Source organism: Simochromis diagramma, unplaced genomic scaffold (genome assembly GCF_900408965.1).
Source record: "Simochromis diagramma unplaced genomic scaffold, fSimDia1.1 OVJJ01000798.1, whole genome shotgun sequence".
NCBI classification, from domain to species: domain Eukaryota; kingdom Metazoa; phylum Chordata; class Actinopteri; order Cichliformes; family Cichlidae; genus Simochromis; species Simochromis diagramma.
The window spans coordinates 32,873-46,887 of NW_024386736.1; the positions used below are offsets into that span (position 1 = coordinate 32,873).

The 14,015-nt window shown below is 38.4% G+C and overlaps 1 protein-coding gene and 1 long non-coding RNA gene across 2 annotated transcripts; one reads left to right on the top strand and one right to left on the bottom strand.

Annotated features, from left to right (window-relative positions):
* Window positions 1–1,314: 1,314 nt before the first annotated feature.
* LOC120740569 lies at window positions 1,315–4,737 on the bottom strand. The gene is made up of 2 exons (XR_005697406.1): window positions 4,046–4,737; window positions 1,315–3,555 (listed from the first exon to the last, which is right to left on the bottom strand). It is a non-coding gene; the product is annotated as an uncharacterized LOC120740569 (long non-coding RNA).
* Window positions 4,738–6,300: 1,563 nt separating this feature from the next.
* On the top strand, window positions 6,301–9,971 carry LOC120740396 (perforin-1-like). The gene is made up of 5 exons (XM_040042799.1): window positions 6,301–6,356; window positions 8,228–8,504; window positions 8,601–8,680; window positions 9,571–9,724; window positions 9,861–9,971. The coding sequence occupies exons 1-5, from the start codon at window positions 6,301–6,303 to the stop codon at window positions 9,969–9,971; spliced, it is 678 nt and encodes a 225-aa protein (XP_039898733.1).
* Window positions 9,972–14,015: the final 4,044 nt, after the last annotated feature.

A 14,015-nucleotide genomic window follows, 5' to 3' on the forward strand; every position in this document is an offset into this window, starting at 1 on the left:
AACTTGGAAGAGTGGATTGTACAAAATGAAATGGATGGTAAAGGACAGATGAAAGGTTTTCAGTGGTCACAGCCTCGTGCTATAAAGAGGATGCTCTAGATTAAATATGAATCCTGACTTTATGGAAAGCTATGAGAAAATGACCACTTGAATAGTGACCACGGTAAGAAAACTTTGCTGTTGATGTGTCTCAATTACTAGTTTAAAGTCTCCTTCAGTACAATATAATGTTTGTTTTTTTATATTTTGTCTGTCATGTTAGGTCTCATAGTATTCTCTACTCAAACTCTGGAAAGATTTAAATGTTACCTGTGGGTTGACTCTTCAAATGTGTGTGTGTGTGTGTGTGTGTGTGTTTATGTACCCACAAACATGTACTGTTGGTTCTGCAGTTTGTAAAAATTCAATCTAAAGTCTGTGTTCTCCAAGGGCAGATGTTTGTACCATTGCTATCTCTGCCCTGTTTGTTTTCCCTTATTTCACCCCATCTCCTGTCAGTTTTCATACACAAGTTGTCCTTAGATTCCTCCCAGTTGCCTTTGTTTGTTTCCCATTCTCAGAATCAGCTCTGTTTGTAAACAGGTCTGACCTCTTTCACAAGCTGAAAATGACAAATTTTAATTGTTCCCTGTCATGATTCTAGGTCAGCGGTCCCCAACCCCCGGGCCTCGGGCCGGTACCGGTCCGTGAGTCGTTTGGTACCGGGCCGCGAGAGTTGAGGCTCAGGCGTGAAATGTATGGTTTTCAGGGGTTTTATCGGTTTTCAGCGTTATTTTGTTATCATTTTTATCGTTAACTCCGTTTTCCTGGGTCTTTTCACGTGTGTTATGAATAAATCTTCTTTTTTTCGGTACCTGTACTAGTTTTATTTTGTTGTATTTATCCGCGACACCTTAAAGGCCGGTCCGTGAAAATATTGTCGGGCATAAACCGGTCTGTGGCGCAAAAAAGGCTGGGGACCGCTGTTCTAGGTCATTTGACCCAGCTTTTGAGTTTATGTTGTTTTTGTGATTTCTTTGCCGTCTAATATTTTAGTTTTCTGTTATTTAGTAGTGAGTTAATCTTACTATTTGCTGCTATGTTTAGTGATTATTCTGTTTCCTTGTTGTCTTGCTGAGGTGTCTTGTCTCCCCTGCCTGTTACACGTTTCCCTCCCTGTGTTTCATTCCATGCCTCCACTGTTTGTCATGTGGGTTCTTGTGTGTTCTCTCTTGTCCATCGAGTCCTCTGTATTTGTTTGTCTCCTGTTTCTTCTTCCGTGTCACCATGTCAAGTCTTTGTGTCTTAATCTACGTGTTTCCTGTTTTATTTTGACAGTCTTGTGTTCCAGGTTCAGTGTGTTTACTTTTGCTTCCCCTGTGGTGTTATGTTCATTTGTGTCAACCGTGTTCCACATGTGTTTCCACTTCCCAGTGTTACCCTTCTGTGTATTTAAGTCCTCTGTCTCCCTTTGTTCATTGTCAAGTCATTTCCCATCTCACTGTGTCTCAAAGGTTAGTGTTATCAGGATTTTTGGGTTTCATGTTATATTTTCTTCCAGTCTAGGTTTTGTTAGTTCTCGTTCTGTTTTTGTTGTTGTTTATTTTCATGTGTATTGTTGGCCAAAATGAAGACTTGCCTTGTGTTAGATTCAATTCTGCCTCCAGTGCATCTGCTTTTGGGTCCACGCCACAACTCATCGGCTACCCAGCCGTAACATTCCCTTTACATATTTAAGTATGCATGATGAATGAAGCATATGAATGTATGCATGAAGTGAGGTCCAAATTATTTTTTCTAACTAATCAGGCCATTGAAAACCATTACACAGAGACCCCCCAAAAAGGTCTGTTTTTAGAGGGTGAATTGGTCTGTTTGCATAGATTTCAGGTCTGAAACATTAGTCTACTTAAAATGTCTTAAATCTGCATTTTTTTCTTATGAGGGTGGCCTCTGGATGTAGGTGGAGGGTTTAGTTCCTACACATTTCCTGTAGCTTTTCTCTCACAAGCAGAAGATGAATTGTGTTAAATACACTTAAGAAATCAAAGAAGGCGATCCTCAGTGTGTAGGCATTGTTCTTACACTGAAAAAGTCACGACCATCTCAGTTCAGCAGCTATCAACTGTTACATCACATGTGATGATAGCTGAGAGATTTCCAGTTACTTTTTTATTCATATCACTGAAATATAAACTTAGTACTTTCAGATAGGATAGAAAGAGTTTGACAAGTGACTGCTGACTGATTATCAGCTGATCACACAATGGTTCACGCATGACAATAAGTTGGTACAATACAGTATTCCCTAAATGGAAATGTTAAAACCCAACTTATTAAAGTTTTGTATTTACTAATTAGATTTTTTATTTATTTCATTCTGACTTTCTGCTTTTAATTCGGTTTAGTTTCAGGTAGTTTCCAAAGTGGATTTTCTTGTTTCAGTTTAGTTTTTTTTGTTTGATATGTGTTTTATTATTGGATGACCTGGAAGAGTTTGTGTGACAGGTAAGATTTTGAAAAATCAGTACAGACATTACATCTTGAAAGCAGTTGACTTGCAGTCTTGTATCCAAAGTCTCAATGAACGGATTTATGACAGCCTCATTAGGCAAGTTGTGATAAAATCTTTATCAAACTAACATATACTAAAACTAAGAATATTTCCTGCGTTTATTTTATTTTTTCAGCTTTCTCAGTTCACAAAATTGTTTCAGTTAGTTACATTTTTCAAAAGTCTAGTTCTTATTTTAGTTCATTAATATGTTTTTTTTTCACATTTCAAGTTTATTTCTTATTATTTTTATTATAATCATTATTATAATAAATGGTGGCGATTTTGAAAAGACAAAATCATGACGATCGTTTTCGTCAGATCATGTGTCCTATTCTTAAATGAAAGACCAATTAACAAGTGCAAATGAAAGAGCAAGTGTGGCACAGACACATACATAGTTTTTTTTTTTAAGTTTTTTTTTTAAAAACAAGATGTTCAGTGTTCATCGGCCTGTTATTAAATTTTTTAAAACATTTTAATATCTAAGAAGAACTAAGAGCAACTTTGAGACAGCAAAAATTATTACAAAATTTAAAATAAAATTCAATGAATGTGGATATCCTGAGTGATGTGTAACCAACTTTAAGGTATAAGGGTAAATTACAGCACAATAATTACTTGGGCTCGTAATAAGACCCTGGCCAGAATCAGAAGACACCAAATTCATATGGAGCCAAAGTATTGAGCAGCAATAATGACCTGGACACAATGTTAACTTTTGAGTAGCCACTCTTGTATTGTTACGAGGTATAACAGATATTTGTCCAATTTGTACAGATAAAGTATAAAATAAAATAAATAGTGTGCACACTCAAACAAAATAAAAGTACTCGTTGAGGCCCTTTAAGAATTTAGAGTTAAGCTGGCGATAGCCAACTTCAAAGGTCCTTGTGAGTGTAACTGGAATGTATGAGTGTGTGGGTGTGTATCTTCTTTGGGGTAGATTGTCCTCAAATCTATCACAACCGGAATATCGTCCTGGTCCTTGGACTTTTCTGTCCTCTCCAAAAAAACCTGACCTATAATCCAGGTCATAAAATGTACATTCTAATCAGCCTGTTTCAGATGCACTGTTTAAGGTTAAAATGTAAAATCAAAATATTGCATCAACCTCATATTCATTGCATCAACATCTTAAATCTTATCAAATCTCACAGTTCTCTTGTACAACATTCAATTTTCAAGTATATCAAATATGAGAACTAAACATCTAAGTTGCTCAAATATTTCTCTATTCATGTAAACATTAATTAAACAATACTTATGGTAAGTAACCATTGACATTCAAAATACAATACACCATAACAATTTCAGAACTATGTGCAAATAAGCAAAAAAATATACATGTGAGTTCAGTTCAGAGGCATTAAAGCAGTGTGCTTAATTTCTCCACACTATAGGCCTATTCGTCAGAGAGAAATGCACTAAAAATTACCCTCTAGGTTACTTTAAACTCACAGTGAACTGACAAAAATTAGCTTTAGAGCGGCTAAGAAACATGTTGCTCACCGTTGCTCTGTTTCACAAAAGCCCAACACACACTGGCGTTGGAATTGCAGCAGCTCTCCGGATGAAAGGTGAGTGGTTAGCCTGTGAGACACCGAGCTAGCATTAGCGTGATCACAACAGTAAGTCTCTACAAGTTTTTTTCCTTTGGAATGACACTTGTCTTACCGACGTTGCTTCTCTCCTTCATCCACAGTGTTGGGTGTAACACGTTACTAAGTAACTAAGGCTTTTTAGCCTCGGCAATCTTGTGCTTACACCCAGAAGGAACAGACTGTTAAGTGAACGCTTTGAGAGACTTACATTAATGAGATACAACAACTTTTTCAAAAACAACACAGCTAAGTAGTACAAAAAATGTTTTGGAAAACATGAGTGCATGCAGGAAATATGGTGCTCATTGGTTTGAGGAAGTTTCAGAGGAATTCTATTTGTTAACCAAAGTTCAGAGTTAACTTCACTTTGTTGAATCACATGACATGATTACATACATTATGTATGAATATGTTACTCATTGCTTTGAAAATGTAAACATTTTAATGTTTACTGCGTGAAATATGTCATGTATAACATTTCTTAAGTTAAGCTTTTTTGTTATTCAGATATGTTGCAGAAAAATATATTTGTTATTCTGGAATTGTGTTTCTTAGCTAAAGAAAGTTACATTCCTTACTAAAAAATGTAATTATTAAAGAATGGTTTTTTTTTTTTATAGAATGTAATAAAGATGATTCAGGAAGCAAAAAGGCTAAACTATTTCATGTTGACTCGTATTTTTTTTTTTAATTATTTATTATTTAAAGAGTTTAATTTCTATTGTTTGTCCACTCAAGGTTTATGGGGATTTTAATAAGTATTTAGTTAAATTACTTATTGAGTAATTGAGTTACTTTTCAGACACAGTAATTAGATAAGTATTTTAAATACAATATTGATTAAGTAATTAGTAATAGTCATTAATTACTTTTTTAAAGTAACTTACCCAACACTGTTCATCCAGCCACTCGACTCCGGACTTCCAGCAGGTAAGTCTGTTGGCTTCCCTTCCTCTCAATTCTGAGTTTTTCCTCTCTTTTGTCCGGGGATTTCTCGGTTTGAGTAGCAGATGCCTCCACTCCTCTTGCTGAGATGAGAAAAAACCCGGGAGCTCCATGCACCTCACCTCACTTCCTGGCTGACAGGGTCAATGCGGCCTGGGTAGGCTCTGATTGGTTGCTGAGCTAGGTGCCCTCACGTGGGGTGAACTGAGAGGTGCATTTAATGGTCATAGGAAATATGATGCTTTGTTGATGTGGACAGTTAAAATAAAGAGAATAAATACACTCTCTTCTCTATCATTGGTGTAAATATGATTTTTTTTCATCTGGGCTACAGATGCAAGAGTTAATTCGAAGGCAGCTGGTGGACTTTAACACCTGTGACAGACTTTAAATTTTGTCACTGCTGCAGTTCACAAACAGAATTTCACTTTGCATTTGGATGCATTTTTTATAACGGCTTGCCAGTTCATGAGAATGTAAGTACTAATTATATTTATAAGTTATTTATTTATTAGCACACATAATCTCATTCTGAGTGGTTCTGGGGCAAGTGGAAGGATATTAACAAAATAAAGGTATTTTGCCTTCCAGTAGAACTGCTAACGAGTTGAACCTGGAATTTGAGTGCGTTTCAGGTTTGTTGGTGGGTTGTTGGACTCAAAGCACCAGTGGATCACACCACAGGCAAATCCTTTGCTCCACACTCAGCCGAGTCTTCTACATTTGATCTGTCGGCCAGCACTGCTGTCACAGTACGGCTGTGTGCAGGCAAAAGTAGGACCCAAACGCAAACTCACAGAGTCAAAAGGTAAACTCAAAAACACAGCTTTATTGCTGGCGTGAAGTGGGACACGAAAAACAATACAAAGTAAACTAAACTGGGAAAACTAAAGCACAAGGAGCCACAGGGGGAGAAAGGAAAAAAAAAAAAAAAAAAAAAAAAAAAAAAAAAAAAAAAAAAAATCACACAGCTATGAGGGAGGACGCAACACTGACAAAGAGAAACATGGGGCTTAAATACACTGAGCGATAACGAGGGGGAATGAGCCACAGGAGGAGAGCACAGCTGAGAGTAATTAAGCAAGACGAGGCAAGGGAAGCAAAACTAGAAACATTAACATAGAACAGACTGTGAAAGTAAAACAGGAAACACACTGACGGAACTCAAGACATGTGAACTTAACAGACTGGGGGAGACAGAACATAGGGATCTGAAACATGGAACAGAAAGGCACAGTAGATCAACATGAACATAACAACGCCACAGGGGAAGAGTAAAACTGAACACGATGAACACAGAAACACCAGACCTCTTCACAATAAAACAGGAAACATAATGAGACGTAGACATGACAACCCGAACTTCACAATGTAAGACACAGACATGAAACACATGAAGAGCAGGGGAGATTTACCATAGTTGGAAACACGAGGGGGAAAATAATAAGAACTAGAAACACTTAAGCATGATAACAAATGAACTTAGGAACCTGAAGGGCTTACATAAACTAAAACATCAAAATGAACTAAAACTCAAAACACTGGGTCATAAGACCCAGGATCGTGACAACTGCAAACTTACCTCTCAGCCAATCATATGCCAACTTGGCCTGACCTGGCTCCATGTCTTTGGGCCAAGTGTTTTTGTTCTGGCACGCAATGTTAGGCTCACAACAGATAAAATTTTGTTATCTGTAGCTTTAGCTGAGAACAGTCTGAACTGATTACAACAGCATGACTCTTAGTGAAAGACTCAGGGTTTCAAATGGACCTGCCAGGAGTCCAGACTTATCACCCAAAGCAATGCAAAAAATGACTGAGGAGATGCCAAACTATCTGGCAGCAGAAACCCTTTCAGAAAATATGACAAAACCAACTAAACAAACAAAAAAAATTTTGGATTTCAAAACCAAAAACAAAGAGTGTTATTGAAAGATGAGGTGATGCAACACAGTGGTGAATGTGCTGCTGTCCCTCCACTTCTCTAGAGTTCAGTAGTGGTGTGCTTTACACCACAGCTTCTGAGGCTTTGCATAGTGCTTGGTGATGTAAGACTTAGATGCAGCTGCTCAGCCATAGAAACCCATTCCATAAAGCCCTCTATGCACTGTTCTTGAGGTTATTTGAAGGCTACATGAAGTTTGGAGATCTGTAGACTCTGCAGAAAGTCTGCGACCTCTGTGCACTATGTGTTTCAACATCCACTGACCCTGCTCTTTGATGTCATGCTGTTCTACACCTACCACTTAGTGGCTGAGTTGCTGTCGTCCACCACAATCGATACCACTTTGTTACACTACTACTAACAGTTGGCTTTGGAATATTTAGTAGTGAGGAAATTTCCTGACTGGACTTGCACAGGTGGCATCCTATTATGGTACCACAATGGAATTCACTGAGCTCCTGAGAGAAAACTATTCTTTCACAAATGTTTGTACAAGCAGCATCCCTAGGTGCTTGATTTTATACACCTGTGGCCATAAAAGTTATTAGAACACCTGAATTCAGTGATTTGGATGACTGAGTGACTTTTGGCAATATAGTGTAACTCCTATCTAGGTTGGGGAAACCTGCAGTCAGCTAAGACTGAAAAAGTCACTTGGATGAGTGACAAAACATTTCTCTCACTCAAAATGCTACGTCCAGATGAACAGAATCAACCTTTTGGAATTTACTTACCTGGATGATTGTGCATGCATCAAGACTACCTCCTGTAGGTTGTTCTTCACTTCACTAAATGTTGAGAATAGAATAGAATAGAATAGAATAGAATAGAATAGAATAGAATTTCCCTTTCACAAGAAAAATTTAACATGTTCTCAATTAATGATCCTGCTGTGTCTTCAATGGACTTGTTTTGTTTGGAGTTCCTTAAATAGGGATAAGTGGAGGGTCCTTTAACCACATCATTGGTTCAAAGCCACAGCTTCTAAACAGAATAGCAGCACTTTTGATCCTCTTGGGACTTATTTATTAAATAATGGGAAAGTTATTCCCTCAAAATAAAACTCATATATTCAGCATATTTCAAAGCTATGCACTTTTTTGGTACACAGCTAAAGTTACAAAATATGTGTCACTATCTAAAAAAAATGGACCTAACTGAAATTCCTTCTCTCTCCCACCTTTCAGTCTTTGGCTGAAGCTATGCTCTTCTTTTCAACCCAACCTCCTCTCTGCCTGATCCTCCTCCATGTTCTGTCAACCCCCCCCCCCCCCCCCCCCCTTTCTGTCAGACTGAATCCCAGAGCCAGTGTGAGTCTGCTCCCTTTGTACCAGGTTACAACCTGGTGGGGGAGGGATTCGACTTGGTCACCCTGAGGCGACCATCAGCCTATGTGGTTAATGTGAGGACCTACATGACTCCAGATGGCGACTGTACTCTCTGTACCAACCCCCTTCAAGGCAACAGGCTGCAGAAAGTAAAATAAATAAATAAATAATTCTGTGCAGTGAGTTAAACATGGCTTACGCATAGCATCCACATGTCAGTCATGGTGTTCTGCCCTTTATTTCAGGTGCCAGTCTCTATAGTTGACTGGCGTGCATTCAGCCAGTGCAACACTGATGTTGACAGCAGTGTACACAACTCTATTAGGTATAGTATTATACCTTGTTATAATTACTAAAAGAACTAAAGCCAGCATGTCTTTTATGTAATATCCCCAAGGACACAGACTTGTGTCTCACCATAAAAGCTGGTGTCTAGGTGCTGGTTAAATGTCATATTTGGCATGGATAAACAAATACGTGAAATAATATTCTTTTAGATTCTAAATGGTCTTTATTATTTTTACTAAAGTGTAAAAGATAAATGTCCCATTAACATCCTCCCTTGATTTGTGAATAATTTTAACTGTTTGAAGAAATCAGTAGTGAAATTTAACAGAGATCCTTTCTTTGCATTGTATCCACAGCTCAATGATGACGGTATGAAACACATTACACCTATTACTGACATACAATTAATGTTTGGGTCAAATAAAATAATAAAACACTGCTTGTTGATTTATTTATTTTTTTTAAATCTTCAGCATGGCACTAAATAAAACATGAAATCTTGAAGATTTCATATCTCATTATATTTAATTTCACCCAATGCTAAAACGTATCTGTTGTTAAATGAAAAATATACTTTTCTTTTAATAATGTGATGGAGACTCTGTGACAAATGAGATACAGCATCTGAACAAAGGAACCTAGGAAAAAAAAGAAGTGATTATTATGTTGTAACTGTATGTAATGTAGACTATGGTTGAACGTCAAACAGCTTGTCAACTGTTCTATCAGGATGGCCTAAATTTGGATATAGTTCTCAATGATGAGTTGACTATGGGAGGAACACGTTCCCAAGCCTATATATTTGCTACAAAAAGGGCTGCAGAGGATCGGTACACCTTCAGTGTACATGGCATCACCTGCAAATATTATAGGCTCTGAAAACAAGTTTCTGTCAGTTTGTTTCTGTTAAAATAATTGTCTAATTAGTCTCTTTGTGTCTAGTTTGCGTTTAGCAAACAGACCACTTCTTAGCCCGGAGTTCAAGAGGGATGTGGACAATCTGCCAAGTCACTACAATTCCTCCACCAGCTATCAGTATGATAAACTGATACATACCTATGGCACGCACTACATCCACAAGGTTAAAACACACACACACACACACACACACACACACACACACACACACACACACACACACACACACACACACACACACACACACACACACACACACACACACATTTTTAAAATAACAATATCGTACTTAATTGCAGGTTTTCCTTGGGGGCCAACTAAGGAGAATCGCAGCCACACGAACCTGTTTGTCCACACTGAACAGGCTCAACTCAGATGAGGTACTGTATATTGTTTTCAGTGCACACTAAAAACAATACAAGTGTAATAATAATATATTTTAGTTCTACATATAAATGTTATTTGTCTTCAGTAACCTTATTTTAAAAAGTTCTTATTCTAAATAAAGTATAAGTAGATCAACTAGACTTGCAGTTAGATCATCTTTCAAGACAAAATATACTGCATTCTGTCATATAACATGCTGAGTATGACGAAGGAAAAAACATCTTCTTGCACTATTTAACAAGATAAACTGGATCAGATCAAAACATCGATGTCTTCAGCTTTCTGACTGAAGAATTGTAAAAGGAATGTGTCTGTAGTTAAATATCTACTATATTACCAAAAATCTTCTACTAGCAGTAAATGGTGTAGCACCACATGGAAACAAGGTGATGGTGGACTTTTTCAAACCATTATTTTAGGAAAAGCAGCAATAAAACACTATGAAAACACCAAACTGCCATTTAGTGTGTAGCTATTGAATATACATTGTTTCCCCTTTCTCTCTTCCAGGTTCACTCCTGTATATCACATGGATTTTCTCTCAGCTTGGGGAAGGAGAAATCATCCAGTCTCCGACAATCTTGCATGAAGGTCCTACAAAACCAGGATTCCACCACTATGTACCGCGCTGGTCTCCATCAACACCACACTGAAGTGATAGGAGGCAATGATTGGTCAGGGGACTTTGCCCTCAATGTTGATGACTCTGTGGGCTTCAGAAATTGGCTGAACAGCTTGAAGGATTTCCCAGATACAGTTTCGTACTCCCTTCTGGCACAAAAAGGAGGGGGTAAAGACTGCCTTAGAGAAGTACTTATCTGATAACATCATAGGTTCCTCATACAAAGAGAAATTTTGTCAGCACCCCGATAACCTGGCTTCCAACTGCTGTCCTATACAAGCCAGGAGGGGGCTACTGAATGTGACCAAAATTCAAGCCTGGGATCTGTCAGGAGATACTTGGGGTCCGTCTGACAGGTGAGTAAGCTGAGGTCAGGACCTGCAAGTTGACAGTATGTTTTTAAATTCTCAGAATACCAGGACATCTTGAGTTGCTTCCTGAGTCCAAAAGTGATATAAGTCTTAAATCAATTGACACCAAAATGCAGATAGTTTGGTGAGGGTTAATCGAGCCCCAGCTTGTTTCCATGTGGTTCTACACCATGTACAGATCACAGCCTCATTGAAACCAGGTTAATCAATTTCACCGTTTTTTCCCCCTCATATTTTTAAATCAGATATTATGTCTGTACATGTGACATTATGTTTTTTAATATTTGGAAACCTGCTGCAAAACAAACTGAGATAGACTAACTGTGTTATTCACAGACTGCATGGAAATATTCTGCAGATTTATCCAGGATAAACAGGTTAGTTTGCTGTAGTGTGATGGGTTTAAGGTAAAGAACGGTGTGTGACTGCTGCACATTAGCTGGTCAGAGTTAAATTACATAAATTATATCATAAATGAATTTGAACTTAAGCTGATGATACTACGTTTCATTCACTGAGTTACAACTTTAGAGTGTCTAATATAAAGACAGTATAAAAAGTCTACTGTTAGTGCAGAGGATGGAAATCAGCCCGGACAAATCCTGAAACATATGCTGACATCTGGTTGAATTCAGTTGTGTAGATCCACAAAAAGCAGCAGGTCAGCTGATCACAGCCAGTAAACTAAGAAAATCTACTGAAGCTCTCAGTAGAAATCATTGTGAGTTATGATTCTTTTCCCTACTCTGAGCCACTACAATTGATTTTAGCTTTCCCCCACCTGCTGAATCCCACTTTAACACTTTTTTAACACACTGTGTGCACAAATCCAGCTAAATGCAGTTAATTTGATTGACATAAACAAAACATACAGCCAAAGCAACCCAGGAGTTTATTAAAGCAAAGAAGTGGAATATTATTGAATGGCCAAGTCAGTCACCTGATCTTAACCCGACTGAGCATTTCACTTAATGAAGACTAAACTTCAGACAGAACGGCCCACAGAAAAACAGCAACTAAAACCTGCTGCAGTAAAGGCCTGGCAGAGCATTAAAAAGGAGGAAACCCAGCATCTAGTGATGTTCATGAGTTCACGGCTGCAAAGGGTTTTCAATGAAGTATTAAAAATAATAATTATATTCTTAGTTATTTAGTTTGTCCAATTACTTGAAATGAAGGGATTGTATTCAAAATGCTTTAGTTCCTCACTTTTACACAATCTTTTTGTTCAACCCACTGAATTAAAGCTGCACTTCAACTGCATTTCAGTTGTTTAACTTAATTATTTTTTATTGTGGTAATGTACAGAACCAAAAACAGAAGAAAGTTGTCTGTGTCTAAATATTTATGGACCTAACTGGACCTAAACTTGTTACGCTGGGAACCAATCATTTCTTGGCTGAGATATGAATGCAGGAGTTCCAACATTGTGCTCCTCCGGTCATATCTGCTTCCTTGTTTCAGCACTTCTGTTTTGGCAGTTTTTTTAATATATATATATTTTGTAATATTTATTCAACTTTTCCTCTTTTTTTCTTTACTTATTCGCTGCTATGTTTTATTGAAGACTGATTCCATTGAACGCAGGACTGAAATGATTGAGTCAAACGACCCTATTTGGAGCACTGAATATGGGCCCACAAAAATCTTGGCGCACCAACACATCCTCCAACCACACACATCCATATTTTGTTTTCAAACTCAATTGCAGTTTATTTCACACCTCAAACCTTTTGTAAACAAATAAACAAAAGTAAACTGCAATAAATTACAGGTTACAATAATATAAACTACTAACTCTTTTAAATAACCAAAAAAAGCATCTTTATGGTGTAATTATTTTAAGTGTAGTTGTTTTTTTTACTGTGTAATAATATTCAATTATTACCCACCCTATTTAGACGGGTGGGTAATAAGCAAATATTGCACAAAACATTTTATCATGGTGGAAGGAAAACAGCAAAAGTAAGAGGGAATTAATGACGATGTAGTTTTGATCTTCTTTTGCTGCTGGTTCAGTGAATTTTGGTCGTGATGTGTACAGGGCCTCTTTATCTTTAAAAAAGTTATTTTATCTTAAAATAAAGCATTATGCAGAGCAGTGGTTTCTTTGTATCTATAAAGTGCTTTGAGGAGTGGAATCTGTTTACCTGCTCTCATTTACTATTTTGGCTCTTTGGTGGTTTTGAAATAGTTTTGTGAGCTTCAACCTGAGATCCTGGCGTTTCTGGAAAAATACATGTATTGTCACGGGCTGCGATGGCAGACCGTGGAGTGACAGTGAAAGCAGGGCCCAAACGCGAGACTCTAAGTGAAGGACAGTGGATGTATTTACAGGAGGTGAAAAACACACAACTATATACAAAATCCCAGCACTGTGGTCCCGTGGTGATTCTCCCTGAATCCCACACAGTGCAGATGTCCGTGAGAAGTGAAAGGTGGCGACTCCAAAAAACTCCAATTCCCACACCGTGACTTTAGAGGCATACTCCGCTCCCGATTCCTGGTAACACAAAAGGCAGAGGGTTAGCAGGGGATCTGTTTCCTCGGAGGTTATGTAAAAGCTCACGGCAGTACTGACGAGTTCTGACTCAAGGATCCAGCGTCGGCCTCAGCTCAGCTGCAGTCCTAAATGCCGTTCCTAGACGAGCGTAATCTGCTGCAGCTGGCAGACGACGAGCGGCAGGTGCGGCTGTCTCTCGAGTAGACTACTTCCGGGTTCGCAGTCTCCTCAGCGAACCCACACCTCCGGAAGCTCACACAGAGACACATGGAGAGACGGAGAGCAAACCAATACAACACACGGAAAACATAAACATAAACATACACTGAAAATGCCTGAGCCCTGGGTCCCTAGACCCAGGCCATGACAGTACCCCCCCTCTAAGGGTCGGCTCCCGACGACCCAAAAACACAAACCAAAAACAACAGCACAACCAACCCAGGGCGGGCGGCGGGAGGTCCAGGACGGAGGGCCCCAAAACCACTCCGCTAAACAGCCACTACAAAGCAACAACAGAAAAACACAGTTCAACAGTCCAATCCCCCGGTCCAGCGGCAGCAAACACAGTTCC